The sequence below is a fragment of the Neoarius graeffei genome, chromosome 13 (genome assembly GCF_027579695.1).
Source record: "Neoarius graeffei isolate fNeoGra1 chromosome 13, fNeoGra1.pri, whole genome shotgun sequence".
Classification (NCBI taxonomy): Eukaryota; Metazoa; Chordata; class Actinopteri; order Siluriformes; family Ariidae; genus Neoarius; species Neoarius graeffei.
This window is the reverse complement of record NC_083581.1, coordinates 61,306,621-61,329,940: the sequence shown is the minus strand read 5'-3', so window position 1 is coordinate 61,329,940 and position 23,320 is coordinate 61,306,621. Positions and strand designations below refer to the sequence as shown.

The 23,320-nt window shown below is 43.5% G+C and overlaps 1 protein-coding gene across 7 annotated transcripts in view; it reads right to left on the bottom strand.

The window, feature by feature from the left end:
• eif4g3b (eukaryotic translation initiation factor 4 gamma, 3b) overlaps positions 1–23,320 on the bottom strand; it is a 123,177-nt gene that overhangs the window by 82,092 nt on the left and 17,765 nt on the right. For 5 of the 7 annotated variants that reach the window (XM_060938257.1, XM_060938258.1, XM_060938260.1 and 2 more), the window contains exon 2: positions 21,559–21,658. In XM_060938257.1, the coding sequence (XP_060794240.1) occupies positions 21,559–21,658 (100 nt within the window). The remainder of the gene's footprint in view (positions 1–21,558; positions 21,659–23,320) is intronic. The other 2 variants (XM_060938259.1, XM_060938263.1) reach the window with 1 other exon arrangement.

Genomic DNA, 23,320 nt, shown 5'->3' with positions numbered 1-23,320 from the left:
GTGGCTCCTGTATGGTATTTAATGGTTGCGATGAAAGTTGCGGTGTTTAGGTTTTTGTTGCGATTACATTGCGGGAGGAAGTGAAAGTGGCGAGAAATTGTTGCGATTTTCTCTTTTTGTGATTAAAATTGAGCGATAAGTTATTACTGAAAAACTATTGATTTAAAAAAAAAAACAAAAAAAAAAAAAAAAAAACTGAGAAATGGTCCTATAAACAACTTTACCAATATAAAAGATTACCAGGACTACAAAAATGCAGAAAAACAGGCTTTACTTATCCAAATGCACCTGTTGGTTTAAAAGTTAACGTGCATAGAACCTCACAGCACAACATGAAGTTACCTTAAAATATAATATAAATACCTCAGCTTTCATGTAAGAAAAAAAACCTATTAATACTAGTACCGTGTGCAGGCAGTCTCTCCTGAAGACTAAATTAAACAATAATTATAAACTAATAAAATAAATGGCTCAGGCTTCATAGAAGAAAAAAAAAAACAGAATCTCACAGTATGATGCTGAAGCTGCCTAAACAATGGAAAATAAAATACCATTTTGGCAAAAATGTTGGCATCCGTTAATTTCTTGTATTAAGTAAAAAATAAAGTGCGCACAGTCCTTCACTGCAAACATAACACTTTCAGTAACAGAATTTAAGCCTATATAAACACTGACTCGCACATGCTGCTTTTCTTGAACAGAAACACGGAAGTAAGGCGGCAGGTAGTTTGTCGACGTCACCTCAAGACGACGCCAATGATTGGTCAAATTTGCGGGAAAGTTGCAGTGATTGGATATAATTGCAACACCGCCCTGAATTCGCATGGATTGGTTGAATTTGCGTTGAAGTTGCAAATCGCAACATCGCGAAATCCTGGACGGTCTGGTAAACGACCGTTTACTTTTCAGCTCAAATACACGAAGCGGTATTGGCCGGTTTCGCAAGCGGAATATTGCGCATGTGCACATCAGTCTTTCTGAAGAGAAACATCCGGCGATTCATCAAAACAATATGTCGAGTGAGATGCTTCGGAAATCATGTGAATAAACTGATAAATTTGATATGTAACCCGAATATCGGCGTATTTTGGCACTTGTCCGATTGGACAAGTAACTGAGACGATGAACTTGTCCGACATAAAGGATCACTTGTCCCGGACAAGCAATGTCGAGCCCTGCTTCAAAAACCACCACATTCAGACACATCCAGGAGATGGGCTACAACTGTCGGGTTCCTCGGGTCAAGCCACTTCTGAACCTGAGCCAACGAAGGAAGCGTCTCAACTGGGCCAAGGAGAAGGAGGACTGGACTGTTGGCCAGTGGTCCAAGGGCCTCTTTTCCGATGAAAGTAAAGTGTGCCTTTCATTCGGGAATCAAGGTCCAAGGGTTTGGAGGAAGACGGGTGAGGAACAGAACCCAAGCTGCTTGAGGTCCAGTGTGAAATATCCACAGTCAGTCATGATTTGGGGTGCAATGTCCGGTGCAGGTGTTGGTAAACTCTGCTTTCTTAAATCCAAGGTCACCGCAACAGTCTACCAGAATGTTTTAGAAGACTTCATGATTCCTTCTGCTGATGATCTGTATGGAGATGCAGATTTCATCTTCCAGAAGGACCTGGCCCCTGCCCATACCGCCAGAAGCACCAAAACCTGGTTTGATGCCCATGCCATCACAGTGCTTGACTGGCCAGCCAACTCGCCGGACCTAAACCCCATTGAGAATCTATGGGGTATTCTCAAGAGGAAAATGAGGGGCACCAGACACAACAACAAAGAAGAGCTGACAGCAAGCATCAAGGAAATCTGGGCTTCCATAACTCCCAGGCAATGCCACAGGCTGATTGCCTCAATGCCACGTCGCATCGAGGCAGTGATTAAGGCAAAGGGATTCCCAACCCTTTGACATATCGTTTTGAAAAGTATCATATTTTGATTGATTTGATCCTAATTTCTTTTTTTCTGCAAAAACTGAGAAGTAAATGGTGATTTGTTCACAGTATTCTAATTTTTTGAATTCCTGTTTTCGTGGGTTTTATGAGCTGGAAGCACAAATTATGTAAAAATAAACAAATAAATACTTGAAATCGTTTAAATTGTGCGCCCTGAATCTATAATCTATGAAAGTTTAACTTTTTGAATGGAATTATGGAAATTAAACAACTTTTCCCTGATATTCTAATTTTTTGGAAAGGGTCTGTATATACATACAGTGAGAATATGGGCAAACAATCCAAAATGGCAGGCTAGATCAAAAACGAGAATACAGGCAAAAGGGTCAGTCGAGGCGCAAACAGGACATCAAAGGCTAAGTGAGGACAAGAATGAGAAACAGGCACAAGGATCGTGAAACAGGAAATCAAGACAATGGGTAGAAAGGCTCAGTAATGTGTACCGTAATACTTCGCGATGCAAATGCATCAGCACAGTCCTTAAATAGGCAAACACTTTTCCACTACCCTTTTTCAGCTCACTTCAGCCCGACACGGCTCGCGTTTCGACTATCCAAAAACAGCACGACTCAGCTCGCTTCAGCCCTGCTTAGCACCCAAAACTCGCACGGTTTTGGAGTGGGGCTGAAGTGAGCCAAACCGAGCTGAGTGAGGCTAGGGGCGTGAGCAGACACTCCCCTGTGCGCTGATTGGTGAGGAGTGTCTCACATGCCCACACACGCCCCGCGAGCACGCTGGGATCTGTAAACACCGTAAACCCGGAAGGAGAGTTACGAATTACGAGAATTATGAAGCCTTATGCGCCTCGCCTCATCTATACGCTCTTGCCAGTATCTGTTGGTGTTGTCGGTGACAACAAGCCACAGCACCAAGACCAGCAACACTAACGACTCCATGTCCTCCATGTTTATTGTTTACTATCCGGGTTGTGAGACTACCGCTTAAAAGGTCACTGATGTCACTGTTTGCGCCACCAAACGACATCACGTGACGTCCACCCACTTTCGCTAACTCCACCCAATGTGTCCACCCACTTCCAGCCAGCACGGTTCAGCGCGGTTGTAGTCGAAATGCAACTCCAACAACCCCACTCGGCTCGACTCAGCCCGACTCAACACGGCACGGCTCAGCCGCGTTGGTAGTGGAAAAGCGGCAATAGTTCCTTAATTGAGCTCAGGTGTGCTTTGTTCACAGCACGCCTTCAGGTGCACGCGCCACAGCGCGCAGGACTGACAGTCCATCACTGATGAAGCTGGCAAATCTTGAAATTAATCTAAAATCGGAATGATCTGGCGATCTGACCGCTGTGTAAACAGTTTTCAAAATGGCAGCGCTGACACTTCACGTTTGAAGTCTCGCACAAGTCTAGTGAAGATCGCGCGGATAAGCGATGCCTGCCGTGGACCAAACGAACTACATTCAACATGGCTAAAAACCGAAAAGGCTGATAAGTGTAATATAATATGCCAATACGAGTCACGACATAAGGTTAATAAAACCGAAAATGTAATTGAATAACACGTTAATTAAGAAATAAAGCAAGTTTAAAAATGACTTCAGTTCCCCTTTAACTGTTTGTTCAGGTCCAAATGCTATGTGACAGGAGCCGCAGGACAGGGGCCTGCAGGTGACCATCCTCATCCAGCACCCACCCGAGAAACTCAGGGGAAACACTCGGGGCTTTATGACTGCTCAGTCATAAAGAAATTTCACATGCCTCTCAAACAAGAGGAAAGACCATTGGGGAAGCAGATTTATCAGCACCATTTAAACCGATGTGTGCAGCACGTCACTAATCACTGCTCAGTCATAAAGAGTGAGTCATCGCACTGAGCTGGTTAACAGGAGAGCTGTAGCGCTACTGCAGCAGAATCCGCACTGGCTCCGAATTAAATCTTTGTAAAAGTTGTGTCACAGTTACGACGTTGTTAATTCAATAAGATTTCATCAAACATTGTGTGAGATCATATACGCTATTATTGTGGCGGCACGGTGGTGTAGCGGTTAGCACGGTCGCCTCACAGCAAGAAGGTTCTGGGTTCGAGCCCAGCAGCTGGCGAGGGCCTTTCTGTGCGGAGTTTGCATGTTCTCTCTGGGTGCTCCGGTTTCCCCCACAATCCAAAGACATGCAGGTTAGGTTAATATGAGACGACCTTGGGCTGAGGTGCCCTTGAGCGAGGCACCCAACTGCTCCCCGGGCGCTGTTAGCATGGCTGCCCACTGCTCTGGGTATGTGTGTGCGCGCTCATTGCTCGCGTGTGTGTTCACAGCTTCAGATGGCTTAAATGCAGAGAGGAAATTTCACAAGTGTGTGAAGAATAAAGTTGTGCTTGCTTTCTTCTTTTAATGCAGTCTGGTGCTTAGTACAAATCTCTTCACGTTATATTTATTAAACCATACAACAAAGCACAAAAAATAAAACTCCACTCTCCCTCATAATCGACACAGTGTAATGAACATACAGTGTGCTGCTTCCGCTATGTTGCTTTCTCCCTAAAAGCCCACTTACACTCCCATCCGAACAGGCTTTCAACACCTCTGGAGTACTAAAAGTGCGCTTGGAATAGGCAGGAGCCAACTGGAAGATCAGAACGGTCGCTCTCCAAATCTGACGCATCGGTTCTGCCTGCTCACCTCCACTGTGATTGGTTTGTAGAGCTGTATGAATGAAAGGGTGGGGGAAACCGGTGGGCGCTCTGACGGCAGTTTTGCACCCAGAAGCACCAGATCGGTCGGTGCTTTGGAGCTCAAGTAGCCCAATATTTCAGGCAGCAACTTCTATTTTGAGGTCCACTGAGGCCAAGTCTTGTATACTCAGGGTGTCTACAGGTTTGTCCAAGTTAAATTTAAGACTTTTTAAGACTTTTTCATACCATGTTCCAAAAAAAATTAAGACCAAGGCCCAATCCCAATTCTAATTTCTACCCCTACCCCTTCCCCTCCCCCTTGAAACTGAGCTACAAGGGATAGGGCTTGAAATTCAACCCTTACATATTGGGATAGCCCTTCAACGATCGCATACGTCATTGCGTACCTCCGTCAGCGTTTACGTTAGCAAAACGCGACCAAATGCGTCATTGGCTGCGACCAGCCGCTACAGTCAGAGCCAGAAATCTCTGCTGGCAGGGTGTGATTTGTTAACTAACACCACTGAATGGGATATCTTTGGCGCTTCGTGCACCACATCCGACAGAATGAGGTGTCAGAACACTCATGTAAACGATAAAAGCGAGAATAACAGAACAAAACGTACGCAGTCAAGCAACCGAAAACAATACTCACTCCCAAAGCTTTTTAGCAGCAGCTTGGATTTCAGAAATCGCTGCTCATTCTCAACTCGAAAGCGAATCAAGCGGCGCGTTTCCTCTGGATAACAACTTAAAACACGTAAATAATGGAGAAAATACATTTATGACAATCTTTCGCCGCGGGAACCGCCATCTTTCTGAAATCCGCATGAAATCTCGCTGAAATCCGCATGGCATTGTGGGAAATCACTCAAACCCCTTCGTTCGGAGTCAGCTCCAGGAAAATCTCCGTTTGGAGGGGTACAGAAGCCCTACCCCTTCCCCTACCCCTCCGCGTTAACTGGGATTGGGATACCCCTACCCCTTCACGTGAACGCGCAAAATGGAGGGGAAGGGCCAAGGGGTTGGTCCAAGGGGTGAAATGGGATTCGGCCCAAATCTAACGTCACACAAAAACGTACTCTTTTGAAAAAAAAAAAAAAAACTATAATGTAACTTATTGTTCTTGTAAACATTCACCAGAAAACACTATTCTAGTAGAAGTACTTCATTTCTTTTCCTTGACAGGCATTCACACACTCAGAACGCAATATAAGGATTGGCGAGCGTACCCGATAACCCCATGTACCATTTAAGCCCACTTTCAACTTTGAGGTCAAATTACTAAAAAGGAAAACTTTTTTTTTTGCCAAAAGTTACTTCATTCAATTAAATAATTTGTTCTTTACGAAGTGTTTTTTATTGCATACCAATAACATTTTGTATGGTTGAATTAGCCCCGCCCATGTGTATACAGTCCCAGGACAACTGACGAGAAGACACAGAAAAACTTTGCACTTTTGCAACCTGTTAGAAATCCCCAATTTTCAACACTTTTCAGCTACATCTTTGGTAAGTATATTGATATTATGTCAAATAAGAGGCAAATGTGCTGATTTTTATTGAAAAAAACGATGTTGTTTTCTTAAATATTATATATTTTCTCTTTTAATGAAAAGATGAGTTTTGTGAGCTTGCAAAAGTAGCTAACCTCTCAAAAAAACCTGCTAGTGTTGCTAATCCTTCTCCAGCAGAACAGTTAAAGTTGTTAGATAGAAAGTGACCATTTTATGATTTGTTTAACATTGATATTTGAATATATGTATCATAAAAGGCCCTGTTTAGTTGTGTGTTTACATAAATTAGCCTTTTGTACAGGTGGGCTTAAATGGTACCACCCATTGAAATATGGAGAGGCTCTCGCGTCCGAACAGGCATTAGAAAGATTGAATACAACGGAAATGAAGAAACAACAACAACAAACAAGGGAAAGAAACAAAAGGAGCTGACCAGAACAAGAAGGATGAATGCCAGAGTGCTCATCTCGAGTTGACTATAGAGAGAGACACTTACTACGCAGTGCTTTTTACCAAGCCTGCGAAATATTATATAGCGCGAGTCCTCAATGAGTCCACGCCACCAGAGGGTGAGACGTCTTGCGTCATGAAATTTCTTGACCGGGGTCCAAACAACACGCACCATCTCCCTTCAAGGGACAAGGTTGAAGATGTGGAAAAAAAGTTCATACTGTGCAAGGCAAACCTAGTGGGAGCTGGCCCATTCTACCTCAGCAACTACACTGAGGTGGAAAATGTATACAAACAAAAACTTAAGACGATCAAATCCGCTCGCTGATCCGCTTGCCTGAAATGAAACAAAATTAGATGAAATGATTCATTGTTCTGTGTTGTTTTGTCATGTTTGTCAGTTGATCAGATGGTCATATTTATGAAAAAGAATGTTTACAGCACACTTTCATTGTTATTTCATGTACTGATATATTTATATTTCATTAAACAACATTATTCTATGAAATATGTTGAAGTGGGCTTATTATGGCCCTTTTCCACTACCCTTTTTCAGCTCACTTCAGCTCACTTCAGCCCGACACGGCTCGCGTTTCGACTACCAAAAAACAGCACGACTCAGCTCGCTTCAGCCCTGCTTAGCCCCTAAAACTCGCACGGTTTTGGAGTGGGGCTGAAGCGAGCCAAACCGTGCCGAGTGAGGCTAGGGGCGTGAGCAGACACTCCCCTGTGCACTGATTGGTGAGGAGGAGTGTCCTCACATGCCCACACACGCCCCGCGAGCACGCTGGGATCTGTAAACACCGTAAACCCGGAAGAAGGAGAATTACGAGAATTATGAAGCCTTATGCGCCTCGCCTCATCTATACGCTCTTGCCAGTATCTGTTGGTGTTGTCGGTGACAACAAGCCACAGCACCAAGACCAGCAACACTAACGACTCCATGTCCTCCATGTTTATTGTTTACTATTCGGGTTGTGAGACTACCGCTTAAAAGCTCACTGATGTCACTGTTTGCGCTGCTTAACGACATCACGTGACGTCCACTCACTTTCGCTAACTCCACCCAATGTGTCCACCCACTTCCAGCCAGCACGGTTCAGCACGGTTGTAGTCGAAATGCAACTCCAACAGCCCCGCTCAGCTCGACTCAGCACGGCACGGCTCAGCCCGACTCAGCCGCGTTTGTAGTGGAAAAGCGGCATTAGGAACACAAGTGGGCTTAAAGGGTACCGATGGTACCCTTTAAGCCCAGCCAGACATTTGACTTTTTTACTAAAATATCTTAATCGTGTATTTTGAAATTCACATCAACTCATCAATAAGCATTGAGATGAGAGGTAAATCTTACTATTTAGCAAATCATTTCACTAAAACATTGTGTGAATATGGATGAAAAATAAAGAAATTTAGATTTTGGTGGGCTTAATGGGTACGCTTACTTATATGACAATCAGAATGCAGTCACAACGTTTGAATCCAATGTAACAATGTGAAAATGTGAACGAACACTACGTTCACACTGCAGGCTGAAGTGACTCAAATCCCATTTTTTCGCCCATGTGTGACCTGTATCCGATCTTTTATTGACAATATGAACGACACAGATCCGATTTTTTCAAATCCGACCCAGGCCGTTTGGATATGTGGTCCTAATTCCGATTCCTATCCGATCTTTTCATATGCGACTTCAGTCTGAACCGCCAGGTCGCATTCATCCGACTTACACGTCATCAACAAGCCACAAACGTCACTATTCTGCGCTGAAGTAGGCAGCGGGTCTCTCAAAAAAAGTTACAACAACATGGCGCATGACATCAATGCGACTCCGCACTCACACGTTCCTTTGAACGGAGGTTGCAGTCACTACCCCGCAGAACGCCTGAGCCAAAACCCTTGCCCTCTTCCTTCTCAACCTCCTCCTTAACATCAGGCTATTGTGCATGTTCTGGCTCCGTCACAACAACAACTGCATCATCGCCAGGTACTCCATGCTGACTACTGTCATACACAGGAAACTTTAGGTTACTTCTGTAAACACTGGCCATGCTCACTGCGTGTGACGTCGTCGTATCTTGCAATGCGCATGCGGAACACTTTTAGGTCGCTTTTCGTTCATACTGAGGATCACATACAAGTCGCATATATTTGTTAATGTGAACGACCTCACAAAAAAAAATTGGATTTCACAAAAAAATCGGAATTGAGCATTAAGCCTTGCAGTGTGAACGTAGTGGAAGTCACACACACAGAATCCAATGCAACAGTTTTTAAAAATTATTATTTTCTCTGCTTGGGGAGTCACATTGTAAGCAGAATTGTTCAATTCCATCTTTGGTCAAACAACAATGCAGAAAACAACAGTTAAACAATGTGAATGCACATACACCTGAAACTTCGGCTCACTCACTTGAAAGGCGTGCTCACTTGCACTTCTTAAAACACTTGGAACGATACCCACACACAAACAATACTATTCTCTCACATGCACGCAATAGAATATATTCTCTCTCTCTCACACACACAATATTCTCTTACATCTTGCAGATCTATCCTCTTCTCCACGACCGTTAGTGGTGGCAGCGCTGAAGTCGGATATTTGAGGCTGAAACTCGCGGCCTTTAGCAAAAGCAACGTGCTTGGCGCTCTTCATATGAGAGTCCACCGCTCTTATCCCCATTGTGCCCAACTTAAAAAAAAAAAAAAAAGTCTTACAGCATGCTACACAGCATGCCTCGTTGGCATCTTTGGGTACAGCTTTCAGCCACCACGAGTATTTTGCATCTTGCAGCCAGTTATCGTTAAATTTACATTTACCCATTGTGGCTCGGACTACCCTCCATCAACAGATCAGGCACTGAGTGGTTGCCAAGCACGCGTGTGTCTAGCAACCGGTGGATTCGGAGCCTGCGCGGTATAATTGTGAGCATCAAAAACGATTAAACTTTTTCCCCATCCAAAGTGTACCACATTTTGGCCCAATCCCAATTCTAATTTCTACCCCTCCCCCTTCCCCTTGGCCCTTCCCCTTGAAACTGAGCTACAAGGGATAGGGCTTGAAATTCAACCCTTACATATTGGGATAGCCCTTCAACGATCGCATACGTCATCGCGTACCTCCGTCAGCGTTTACGTTAGCAAAACGCGACCAAATGCGTCATTGGCTGCGACCAGCCGCTACAGTCAGAGGCAGAAATCTCTGCTGGCAGGGTGTGATTTGTTAACTAACACCACTGAATGGGATATCTTTGGCGCTTCGTGCACCACATCCGACAGAATGAGGTGTCAGAACACTCATGTAAACAATAAAAGCGAGAATAACAGAACAAAACGTACGCAGTCAAGCAACCGAAAACAATACTCACTCCCAAAGCTTTTTAGCAGCAGCTTGGATTTCAGAAATCGCTGCTCATTCTCAGCTCGAAAGCGAATCAAGCGGCGTGTTTCCTCTGGATAACAACTTAAAACACGTAAATAATGGAGAAAATACATTTATGACAATCTTTCGCCGCGGGAACCGCCATCTTTCTGAAATCCGCATGAAATCTCGCTGAAATCCGCATGGCATTGTGGGAAATCACTCAAACCCCTTCGTTCGGAGTCAGCTCCAGGAAAATCTCCGTTTGGAGGGGTACAGAAGCCCTACCCCTTCCCCTACCCCTCCGCGTTAACTGGGATTGGGATACCCCTACCCCTTCACGTGAACGCGCAAAATGGAGGGGAAGGGCCAAGGGGTTGGTCCAAGGGGTGAAATGGGATTCGGCCTTTAACGATATGACTGAGTAAAATCTCCATAAATTTAAGATTGAAAATTTAAGACCACGGGGTTTGAAATTTAAGACAATTTAAGACTTTTTAATGTTCTTATTTTAGGAAAATTAAATTTAAGACTTTTTAAGGACCCGCGGCCAACCTGATACTACTCATTCACATAAGCAGCATGATGCGACAAATAAGCTAAACTGATTTAAAAGCTGGGTTACAAAACACAAATTTGTTTAAACAAACTGATTTGAGCGAGTACGTTATAAAAAACCAAGACGTATTAACCAGCATCCTCGCCTCCCCTGTGATCGCCATTTTGTTTTTTTCTTCCCGATTTGTAACGGTGATTCTGATTGGCTTGCGTGAGCATTTGTGCTTTTCATCACTACGAGTGGTCGCTGGTGCCCTCTACGTTTTCCCGGGTTGACTTCAGGACATCCACATGTAAAAAAAAAAAAGCTAGTGGTAAATACGTTCAATGAACGGAAAGACATGCTTTTGTGTCTCAAATAGTAAACCACACCCTCGACAGTAAATGAGGACGACAAGTTGTTTAAGTTCCTCCTAAATGCAATGGCAAACTGAATGATAAGACAGCATTGTAGTACAGACTCCTGTTTAATAATGTTTTGAGCTTTATAATTCATCTTTGCGCTATTGCTAGTCATTGTTATCGGCAAAACAAAGTGCGCTTTGTGTCCTAAACTCTATATAAAAAGACGTATTACGTACTAGTACCATACGCAAGTCTTACATATATGATATTGATTTACGTTTCATGTTTTCAGGGCTTATTTTGTTCTTCTGTTGCAGAAATAAACGTTTTCAAAAATAATTTTTTTTTAAAATGTACTTTCGTCTAAATAACTCAATTATACCCCTTATACGCAAAAATTTGAGGCCATTTAAGGTGTCAAAAGTTAATGTTGAGGCCTGAACAATACGCAGTACTGTACAATTCTGACATATTATTTAGTATGCTATATACTAGAGCCCTGTACTCCCGCGGGACCCGCCGCAAAGCAGTGCGGTGCGGGACAAATTTTGAAAGCTCATTGCGGGCGGGACCGGAAGTGCACATATGCGCGGGCGGGACCGGAAGTGCACATATGCGCGCACGGGCGGGAGCGCACATATGCGGTGCGGGCGGGAGCGGTGATAAGCTGCAGTCCCGCTAACTAAAGACGTGCTTGAAATAAAATTTATAAAATTATTAATTTATGTCTATCATATAGAATTTGTGCTGGATATTTTATTTGGCATTAATAAAAACATTTTAAGATGCCTAAATTTGCAGAGAAAGTCAGATTGAGTGAGAAATGGCATTTTAAACTTGCCATTGATCACTCTAATGACTCGCAGTTCACACCCTGCTAGCAAGAGAACCATGAGTGAATTGATTTACTTGTTGCGTTAGTCTACAACTTTAACCAGAGAGACAGGTTACACAGTGACGGTAGGCTTGACTCAATGCTATCCCAGAAATCCTTCCTGTAATATGCAAATTTGGCTGTCCAATCAGAGGCGGCCAAATTTGCATATTACAGGAAGGATTTCTGGGATAGCATTGAGTCAAGCCTACCGTCACTGTGTAACATGTCTCTCTGATTAGAGTTGTAGACTAACTCAAGCAGGAAATCAATTCACTTCTTTTACTAGGTCTGCTTTGCAATTAAAATAAATAAATAAATAAATAAATAAATAAACCACCATTGGTACAAAGCAAGCCCATTCACTTTATGCTGATCAGAGAATTACAATGGTTTCTCATGTGATAATGTGCGATTTGCGATTAAATATTTTAATCGTTTGACAGCACTAGTTATTATTATTATTAGAAATACTACATGCTGAATTCAGAAACAAGATAAACAATAACAAACGTGAGCTGTAGATATTTATGCTCAAATCCACTCAAAGTAGGGGGCGGGGCACCATCACGCTGTGTCAAGACAAGAACTTTCCTGAGAAATAACATGAACGTCTGCATCATGCGGGATTTGCGGGCGGGAGCGGGACAAAATATGGCAGGCGCGGGCGGGAGCGGGACTGAAAATCATAATTCTTTGCGGGCGTGGGCGGGAGTGGGACTGCACAATGCGGGCGCGGGCGGGAGCGGGACTGAAAAATCCGACCCGCGCAGACCTCTACTATATACTATTTACTTTCCGCAGGTGCAGGTGGGATTGGACAACCTTTCTGATGGAGCAGGAGTAGGGTGGTCCCGAAATGTATGGGAAAATTTTTTTTTTTACCAAAACATTCCGACCACCCTACCATTTTTTTACATAGGCTAAAAGAAAGCAACAAGCAAAATTTCAAAAAAATTGGTTAATATTTAGAGGTGCCACACGAGGTTGCAAATCGGGTTAAGCCGTTAACATTAGTTGGTGCGTAGACTGTTGCAGAGAAGATCTCAAACCCCCAAAAAGTCACAGTTGTAGAGGGAATATGCCACTTCTATGAAAAAGAAGAGGCAGGAAGAGTTTATAGACTGATAGAAGGTTAACTTTCATGCACTAAGGGGTTCTTAAACAATGAGCACTGATCGTAATATGCTGATGAAGTTGTGAATGTTTTTCTTTCTATGTTTTTCAGATGGCTAGCAACAGTAACACAAGTAGTACCGGTGGTGCAAAGCACAAAACCAGAAAGGACAATTACGTTTGGTTAATTGGTCCCACTTCCAAGGAACTGTCTGGGAGAAAGCTTCCTTCTGCTAGGGAAGTCCTGAGGTGGTGTTTACATTAGACCGTATCCGTTAGGGGTGGGCAAAAATATCGATACGGCGATATATTGCGATACTTTGGCCGAATCCCATTTCACCCCTTGGACCAACCCCTTGGCCCTTCCCCTCCATTTTGCGCGTTCACGTGAAGGGGTAGGGGTATCCCAATCCCAGTTAACGCGGAGGGGTAGGGGAAGGGGTAGGGCTTCTGTACCCCTCCAAACGGAGATTTTCCTGGAGCTGACTCCGAACGAAGGGGTTTGAGTGATTTCCCACAATGCCATGTGGATTTCAGCGAGATTTCATGCGGATTTCAGAAAGATGGCGGTTCCCGCGGCGAAAGATTGTCATAAATGTATTTTCTCCATTATTTACGTGTTTTAAGTTGTTATCCAGAGGAAACACGCCGCTTGATTCGCTTTCGAGCTGAGAATGAGCAGCGATTTCTGAAATCCAAGCTGCTGCTAAAAAGCTTTGGGAGTGAGTATTGTTTTCGGTTGCTTGACTGCGTACGTTTTGTTCTGTTATTCTCGCTTTTATCGTTTACATGAGTGTTCTGACACCTCATTCTGTCGGATGTGGTGCACGAAGCGCCAAAGATATCCCATTCAATGGTGTTAGTTAACAAATCACACCCTGCCAGCAGAGATTTCTGTTCTGGCTCTGACTGTAGCGGCTGGTCGCAGCCAATGACGCATTTGGTCGCGTTTTGCTAACGTAAACGCTGACGGAGGTACGCGATGACGTATGCGATCGTTGAAGGGCTATCCCAATACGCAGGGGTTGAATTTCAAGCCCTATCCCTTGTAGCTCAGTTTCAAGGGGAAGGGGGAGGGGAAGGGGTAGAAATTAGAATTGGGATTGGGCCTTTGTCTTCCGATTCAATATCGATACTCAAAATTTGAATATCGATATTTTTTCAAATAATAAATCATGTTTCGGGCGGCACGGTGGTGTAGTGGTTAGCGCTGTCGCCTCACAGCAAGAAGGTCCTGGGTTCAAGCCCCGGGGCCGGCGAGGGCCTTTCTGTGTGGAGTTTGCATGTTCTCCCCGTGTCCGCGTGGGTTTCCTCCGGGTGCTCCGGTTTCCCCCACAGTCCAAAGACATGCAGGTTAGGTTAACTGGTGACTCTAAATTGACCGTAGGTGTGAGTGTGAGTGTGAATGGTTGTCTGTGTCTATGTGTCAGCCCTGTGATGACCTGGCGACTTGTCCAGGGTGTACCCCGCCTTTCGCCCATAGTCAGCTGGGATAGGCTCCAGCTTGCCTGCGACCCTGTAGAAGGATAAAGCGGCTAGAGATAATGAGATGAGATGAGAAATCATGTTTCAGACGGGTTGTAAATCCAGTACGACTTCCGCACCTCCGCTCCGCAAGGTGTCGCTGTGCCACTACCTCACTGCAAGGTACTCTTCATCTTCTCTTTTTTTCCCGGCGGTTGCAGTGAGGAAAAAAAACCAAGCAAGCATGGCTGTTAACGTAAACCTAGAGACGCCGCCGAACTTTAAGGCAGATGTTTGGAGGCACTTTGGATTCCAAAGGAAAGGAGAGAAAGAAAAAAAAAAGTGAGCTGGACAAAGAGTACGCACTTCGCAAAACCTGTTTCGCTCCAATTAGATATTCAATTTCTACTGCAGGTGACAATCAGCTCTCAGAGGAGCTGTCTCACCTCTGAGCATGCTGACCAGTTGCTCTTCTTGAAGAACAGCATGCAGTTTTGAAATGTGTGCTCACAGTACAGGTTTGGATTAAACTTTACACAAGTACTAAGCACAAGTTAAATATTCTCAGGTCTATGTTCTCAAGTTTACAAAGAACAAATTGATATTAGTGTTAGCACTGAAATGTATGTGCAGTCTGCAGTGCAAGTTTTAAGTTTTCATAAAACAATTTGATTCTGCTTGTTAAGCAGCACTGATGTGTCCATGCTTACAGAAAAGTTGAGAATACTAGCACAGAAATGGGAATTTTCTGTATGTTGTAGTGAAGCAACTCTTGGTTTTGCCAGCAGTGGAATAGACATAAATGTGTGTCTGGCAAGAGTGTGTAGTTATGTACGTGAAATGTAATTTTACAGTGGTCAATAAATTCTGATTTTCTTCAGTGATGCAGATATCGTGATGTGGTTGAAATTTCTTGCAATATATCGATTATCGCTGAATCGCTGTACCGTGATATTATCGTTATCGTGGGCAAAATATCACCATAGTATCGTATCGTGAGGTATCTGGTGATACCCAGCCCTAGTATCCGTATCGTTTTCGTCGCGGATGCACTGTCCGTGCACATTAAAACGCCGGAAAACAACTCCACAGGCAGAACGGTTTGAATCTGCCAGGGCCCACGTATTCAACCCAGTACATATCTGATCCGATGCTGTGTAAACATTGAGGAACGAGGATATGCAGTGCTGAGCTCTAGCTGACGTCGTCATTGGACAACGTCACTGTGACATCCACCTTCCTGATTCGCTGGCGTTGGTCATATCACGTTGGTCATGTGAATGAGCAATACAGGAAGTGTGTTGAGGAAGTCATTAAGTGAATGAGCAATACAGGAAGTGTGTTGGTTACCGTAGCACTAAATAGTCTTGTTGTAATCGCAAAAAACGGCCGTTCTGCGAGGTGAAGAGTGTACCGAACACTGTTAGATCCTTCTAGCATAAACACGAAGGCCATACACGGTGTAAAAAAGGCGTCATTGTAGTACCAGTACCGCCGATAACAGACTGGCATACTTCATTTTTTACAACGACATCCTTCCACTTGCAAGTGGTGAGTGACTTGCGCATGCCCGATATGCACTGGGATCATGTGACGTGCCGTCTAATTAGTCATGTGATTAGCATATCCATGTATTGGCGTTGCTGTGTGGACGGGGAACGGTTTTGTTGCGGGCACAGAAATTGTGTGTGTGTACGCGAATCGTTTTAAAAACGTTAATCTGATGATCCGGGCGGCACGGTGGTGTAGTGGTTAGCGCTGTCGCCTCACAGCAAGAAGGTACGGGTTCGAGCCCCGTGGCCGACGAGGGCCTTTCTGTGTGGAGTTTGCATGTTCTCCCCGTGTCCGCGTGGGTTTCCTCCGGGTGCTCCGGTTTCCCCCACAGTCCAAAGACATGCAGGTTAGGTTAACTGGTGACTCTAAATTGACCGTAGGTGTGAATGTGAGTGTGAATGGTTGTCTGTGTCTATGTGTCAGCCCTGTGATGACCTGGCGACTTGTCCAGGGTGTACCCCGCCTTTCGCCCGTAGTCAGCTGGGATAGGCTCCAGCTTGCCTGCGACCCTGTAGAACAGGATAAAGCAGCTAGAGATAATGAGATGAGACGAATCTGATGATCCGCTGATTCGAAATAATGTAAACAGGGCCTTAGTGTGTTCTTTTATCTCCACAAGATACCATAATACCGACGGGTTTAGAAAATCACAGACAAGTAATAGCTATTGGTACTTTGAACACAGGAAGTTATATTACTGTATTGTTTGTATTAATATGAAACAGTCACATTTTATATTGTGTCTTGAGTGAAAACTTTAATGGCTTTGTGGCACCTCTAAACATTGTTCAATCTTAACCAAATTTCGCACAATAACTTCTTTTAGGCAACGTTTTAAAAAAAAAAAAAAAAAAAAAAAAAAAAGTAAGGTGGCCGTAACAAAATCCTAAAAAAAAAAAATTTGGGGACCACCCTAAGCAGGAGGAGTTGGTTCTGAAGGAGTGGGTAGAATTAGTCAGGATTATTCAAACTTCATGAACAAGCAGGTGGGATTAGTCTAATTTTCTGAATAACTGGGCAGGAGTAATCAACCTTTCTACAGCAGCGGGTGGAATTGGTCAGAATTCCTTCAGGAGCTGACGCGAGCGGGAATAAAGGCACCCCTCTCTCTACTCGAAATGAGTTTCAGAAATTGATGTCTACGCTCACACTGATGCTGGCGTCTATACACTGTAATATTGTGATACTTGATGATAAAATGACACTTTGGCCCGACGTAAATCAATATGGGAAAACAAATTTTGTTAGAGCGCAATGTCCTCGTTTTCATGAATACAAAACTCTTCATAAAAAATAAAGTACATAAAACAAACGAGTTAAAAAAAAAAATTCAAACATACTTTCAATTAACACGTTCTGAAATCACTGGGTTTAAGCCATAAAAGTGCGAAACAAACAGGACGCAGGAGGCAAGTTGCTGTTGCCTGAACATCAACGTTACATTATCTCCGAGAAGGTTAGAGCAAAAATGAATTTCCCCAAACTGCACCGTTATTTAACTAAAAAAACAGGGCATGTCTAGCAGCGCATGAATGCGCAGGGTGCAGAGGGAGACACTCGCTGTGCAACGGACCATTAAACAACAGTTTATGAGGCTTCAGTGCTTTGCAGGTTTAACACCCAGTGCTCTTTTGTTATTCTGTACCTTAGAAAAATTGTGAAAAATGCGGTTACAGCATCACGGGTCACCACAAAGGAAAAGCATAATTAAAAGTCATATGGCTGAATTAAAAACTCAATTAAAACATTTCGCAATATAACCGAGATAAATCTAAGCTTACCAAGTCTTTTCCACATGTTTAAGGGGACCAGCTGGAGACGAGTCATACAAGGATTTCATTTTAATCAAGCTCTGAGAAATGTTCATATGCATCGAGTCTAAAAGATTAACGTTTCCCATTATTCTCTACAACCGTCCTGAGGTGAGGCTCAAAGTTCTGCCATGTTACTTGAGTGGACGACGATAAAACGTGCGCTTTCTGATATCAGGCCTCGCTGTTTGATTAACGTGACCAGACGTCCCGGTTTGACCAGGACAGTCCCGATTTTGAGCTGCGTGTCCCCAGTCCCGACAAAGGTCCGTCGGGACAGCGAAATGTCCCGGTTTACACCAAACTGTCCCGGTTACAGCGATCATATATAGCTAACAAGAAGTCAAAGCTTCTAGCAATTCAGCATCAATGTGCGTGTGTGCGCAGTCAACCTTACAATGCATCTATTTGTACAATGGTGCAATATAGAGGCCGCGTTATAACGTTTTTTTCGCTAGCGGCTGTCAACTACTACGCGACAATGCCGAACGGATGAGCGCTGGGCGGAGATGTTCGCGCACTTCAAGAGTAGGGAGATTCCTTACAGCAATGTCAGCCAGCTTTGCCAGTTTGCCATGTGCCTACCTGGGACCAATGCTCCAGTTGAGCGAATAGTTTCATTCATGAGCAACACCTGGACTGACGAGAGGAATCGCATGACCGTGCCTACTCTCAAAGCCTTGCTCGTTACCCGGGCCAATTTCGACGATACTTGCTCGCAGTTTCACAGCAGGCTCTCGGGCAATAAAGCGCTACTGGAGTAAATTCACTCATCATGTAAATATATGCAATAAAATGGCATCTTCTTTCGGGTGGGTGGGTTGGGTGGCTGTGTTTCTGAAACATTTTTTGTTGCCCTTCATCTGTATCACAGATTGTCTTGACTTGTTTGATGCCGTTGTCAACTCAAGGCCAATTTATGCTGACAACCCAGTCCTCGCAGATGGTATCGCAGATAGCGTCTGCGTAGTCCCCCCACCTTCGCAGACGCTCTGCGCGCACCTCCCAAAAATTGTGACCACCGCAGAAGCCTCGCAGACAGCGTCGCAGACAAGAGGGCTCTGATTGGTCCACTCTACATCCGCTGTACACGCACTTCCGCTTCCCTACTTTCCCGGTTTGTTTTGTTTTCACAACCGCCATTTTTAAAAACACGAGCGAAGATGGAGCAGCACGAAGAGCGGTTGATCGAGGAAGTACGTACATCTATACGACTCCAGTTCTAGTCATTATAAGTAACCGGAGGATAAACACTCCACTAACCACGCCCACCAACTACTCCTAGCGACTTTGCGCCCCCTTGCGTTGTGGCGGTGAATAACATCGCGCACGCCTATTACTCCCCGCTCAACGATAAATTACAACTGTCTGCGAAAAGCTATCTGCGAAAGCCTTGTCGCAAGAGCATGCAGAGGCCTTCAGGGTTCACGTTTTCAAAAATGTTAATAGCCTCCACTGGTTAAGATTAAACAGAGGCATTTTGGGTAAAGGTTCGGAGGTGACAACGATTAGGCTCATGCGCTCGTTCCTGTTACAATGCATAGCCTATTGTTTAAAAAAAAAAAAAAAGTTAATCGCATAAAATGTTGATGTTAATATTAGGGCTGGGACATTAGCGCGTTAATTTCGATTAATTAATCACACAAATATCAACGCGTTAAAAAAAATAATGCATTTTAATCGCACACTATAACAGACACGTCCTTCTGCATCAGAGCAGTGGAGAGTGGCATTACGTCTGATGGTGTACACAGCCTTCTGGAAACTCAGAAGTCGTCGTTTGGGATTTTACCTGTGGGGGCAGCACTAACGCGTGACGGAATACAGCCAGACGGAAACAGAAAAAGAACAGGAGAAGAAGAACTTTATGGCACTTTTTTAATGGATCACTTTATGTTGAACTGTTTGTCTTGGCCAATGTTATTCAGAGTTGGACTGAATTTGATTTAATTTCTCTGATTTTTTTTTTAATCATTTCAACTGTTGATAAATCAACAAAGTGTGTTAAAGCCTCAGAGGCAACAGAGATGTTTTCTAATAGGGTGTTCACACGGCACATATTTGCATCGATGCTGCACCGATGTATTTTGTTGCGATATATCTTACACCGGTGTAAATTTTGCGCAGCGTTCACACGTCACAACCCTGCTTACTAGAGAGAAGCGTGTTAGCACCGGTGCAGCCCCACTTGCGGTCACACGGCAGTTTCTGCGACCGTGTTATAGTAGCAAAAACTTTATTACTATCATTTCCTTTGATAGTAATAAAGTTTTGATATTTCCTTTTATTACTATCATTTCCTATCATTATTACTATCATTTCCGATAGTAATAATGCGGAAATGAAATATGCGCATGCGTGAAACTGTACTTCTTTTTCCCGGTTGTCATGGCATCACCAAGCGCCGGGAAAACAACGTGGATGAAGACACCAGTGTTGCCAGATATTGCTGACGTTTTCCATCCCAAAATATGTTCAAATCCGTCAAAATGCACTTAAAACTGCCAAATCTGGCAACACTGGAAGACACGCAGTTCTGTTGTTGTTGATATTCGCCATTTTGGAAGCGCAAAATACCAGGATGCAAATTATGCAATGCCCGTATGTAATCAACTCTCCTCACGCGTAGCGAGTCTACCCCTGTAGCGTTCAGACGTCCCATTTTATATCGGTGCTGCCCCGCAAACTAGCATTTACTCCGGAGTAAATTTCTTAAACCACCTCCCGAGCAGGGTTAGATTTGCACCGGTTTAAGCAGCTTTCAGGGGCGACACCGGTATAACTTTGTACCGTGTGAACGCTCTACCGGGGCAGCCCCGGTGCTACACCGGAGTAAAAGTTGCCGTGTGAACACCCCTTAACAGGGTTTACCTTGTTCTGAATGTACTTGAAAGTATTGCGTTTTACCCAAAAAAAAAAAAACAGTTATAGTTTACAGAAGATCTACCTATAAAGCTACCTGAATTTCTGAAATTAACTTTCCTAAATATGCTGAACTTTATGGCAGAATTTGCACTGGCTTGTTGATCTTGGTTTTGAAAAAAAAAATATATATATATTTTGTTGATTTAAGCTTATGTATTGTCATTCAAAATCCATGTGGAAAAAATGTCTTTCTACCTGTTCTCGAGTCAGATATTTCTATGCGATTAAAATGCGATTAATTTCGATTAATTAATTTCAAAGGCTCTAATTAATTAGATTAAAATTTTTAATCGCGTCGCACCCCTAGTTAATATGCAAGCAATGCATTTTCTTGCCGTTTTCACGAAGGTGAAATAAATCAGTTGAAATTTAGGCTACTGGCCTATTCCCTATCATCACGTCTGTTGTCTGATTTTCTTACTTTAACTGAATTGTGACAGAAGTACATGTAGATAACAAGAAAATACTTGATTATTCTCTGAAATGCTGATAAAAGTGAGCTTCTACAAAATGATAAAAGCACCTGTCTGAGCCATGGTTTGAGCCGGCGCACGTTTACATCAAAACGCGTGTGCGTGCACGAGGATCACGGTCACGCGCAAAGTGTCCCGGTTTTAGACTCGGGAAAATCTGGTCACTCTATGTTTGATGGACAGCTGTGTCCTCATGTTTGCTTTGGTTGACTCTTAGAAGTGCTGAAAGGAAATCGAGGCCTTTGCCACCTTCCCTCTTTCTCACTACCACTCCTCTCCCCAACCCTAAGCTTTAGTCACGTCACAACCAAATTAGAAACAAGGTGCACTGTTTTCTCTGCTCCTCTTTAATGAGCAGCCTTCAAACAGCTAAAAATTCCACTACTGCTGTTTTAAAAAAATAAATTTAAAAAAATACCCCGCTTCAGACCTGGATTAGTTCCTTCCCACTGGTTCGGAGATGCATTTCAGATGAAGTATAAGCCATGTTTAAGAGTAACGATAAGAATAAGGATAAAAGAGAAGCATGTCACTCACACTGTAGACAGCAGCAACGCCGGGCTGTGTGGAGAAGAGTCGCTCGTCCAGCGGCGGCTGCACTCTGGGGATCCTGGGGTGCAACGCATTAAGGAAAACTCTGGAGAAGCAACTATTTAAGGCTAAACACATCACCAAGGTGGAAGGACAAAACAAGACACATGCAGGTGACAAAGTTGCTCAGGCACAAAAAGCATCATGATCAGAGCTTTTGAAGAAAATCTGTCTCAGTGTTTTTCCATTACCAGAAAGGGATCTCCTGTTCAGAGAGAAATGACAAGTCGGCAGGTCTTAAAAAAAAATTGTTTTACTTTCCACTCTCGCTCTGTGGTTGGGTACAGACAGCGCTAGAGAGCTGCAGACGCGAGATAGACAGCTGTGCGTGTGCTGCATACACTGGAATTCAAGATGTTGTCAAGACATGTCTATTCCCATTAGTATATAAACCGAGAGAATCACACCGCTGCTCTTTGAGGCACAGCAGGCAAGAAACTCCATGTACTCACGCAGCACTCAAAGCATTTTAAGGCTCATTATATTTAAATAATCACCTGTTATGTCAGGACTACAGTAGTAATAGGTTCAGATAATGAGCTACAACACATCAAATCCTCAAGCTGTATCACCTATGGAGCTAATTTCACATTCAACTCAGGGTTCCCGATTTATCTTGAAAGAAAGTGAAGGAGCCAAGTGGGAAAATCATAAAAATTGGTACCCTATGGGTATGTGGCTACTGCTTATAAATAAAATTGTTTTCTGATCCCATGTCCATACAGTAAATATAGCGCATCACACACACACACACACACTTACTCTAGGGATGGCAAAAACTAAAAAAAAAAAAAAAAAATCTTGACCGACCACCGAACCTCATTAGCCGGTTAAACTAAGAGTTTAACAGGGATGCAAACGACGCGCCTTTTGGCGGATTCCGCCTTTTTCACGGCTGAATCGTGCAGATCCGATTTTTTTTTTATTGCGGTGGAGTGTCTGAATAATTTCAACGGCATTTGCTTATTTAGTAATTTTAATACAGAATTTACTCTGATGAAATTATTCAGACACTCCAACGCCCCCCCCTTAAAAAAAAAAAAAAGGGATCTGCACAATTCAGCCGTGAAAAAGTCGGCATCTGCGCCTTTAGTTTGTGTGGAGAGATGTGATCTGCAGTAACATGCATTGTTGGCTACAGACCGAAACATACTTTCAGAATGCACTGGCCAAGGCAGGACTAAACTCCATGTGCCTTCTAATAATAATAAAAAAAAAAAACAGAATAGTAATTTGTAAGCTAAAAAGCCTGTGTCTATACTTTTCTTTCGCCGAGTGGCAGCTGTCTTCAACTGGGGCGGGAGGGCGGGACATGACTGAATGGGTGTTTCTGATTTGTCAGCTGTCTTCAACTGGGGCGGGACATGACTGAATGGGTGTTTCTGATTTGTCAGCTGTCGTCCTTACACCGCATGGCATGCCCCAAGCGTTTACAACACAGAATTCCAGGTTCTCCGCTCCAAAACGATTGATTTTTTTTTTTAACCGACAACCAAAAAAAAAAATTAACCGGTTGACGTTGATTCGGTCAACCACCGGTCAAACGGTCATCGGTTAACATCCCTAATTTACTCTATGAGGCAGTAGCCAAAAAAAAAGGAAGCTTAATCCAAAAATGAACAATTAAAAAAAAAAATTTTAATTCACAGAAGTAAAATATACCAAGTGTCTGTACTTTATATTATTCAATTCTTACCTCTTACAGTTT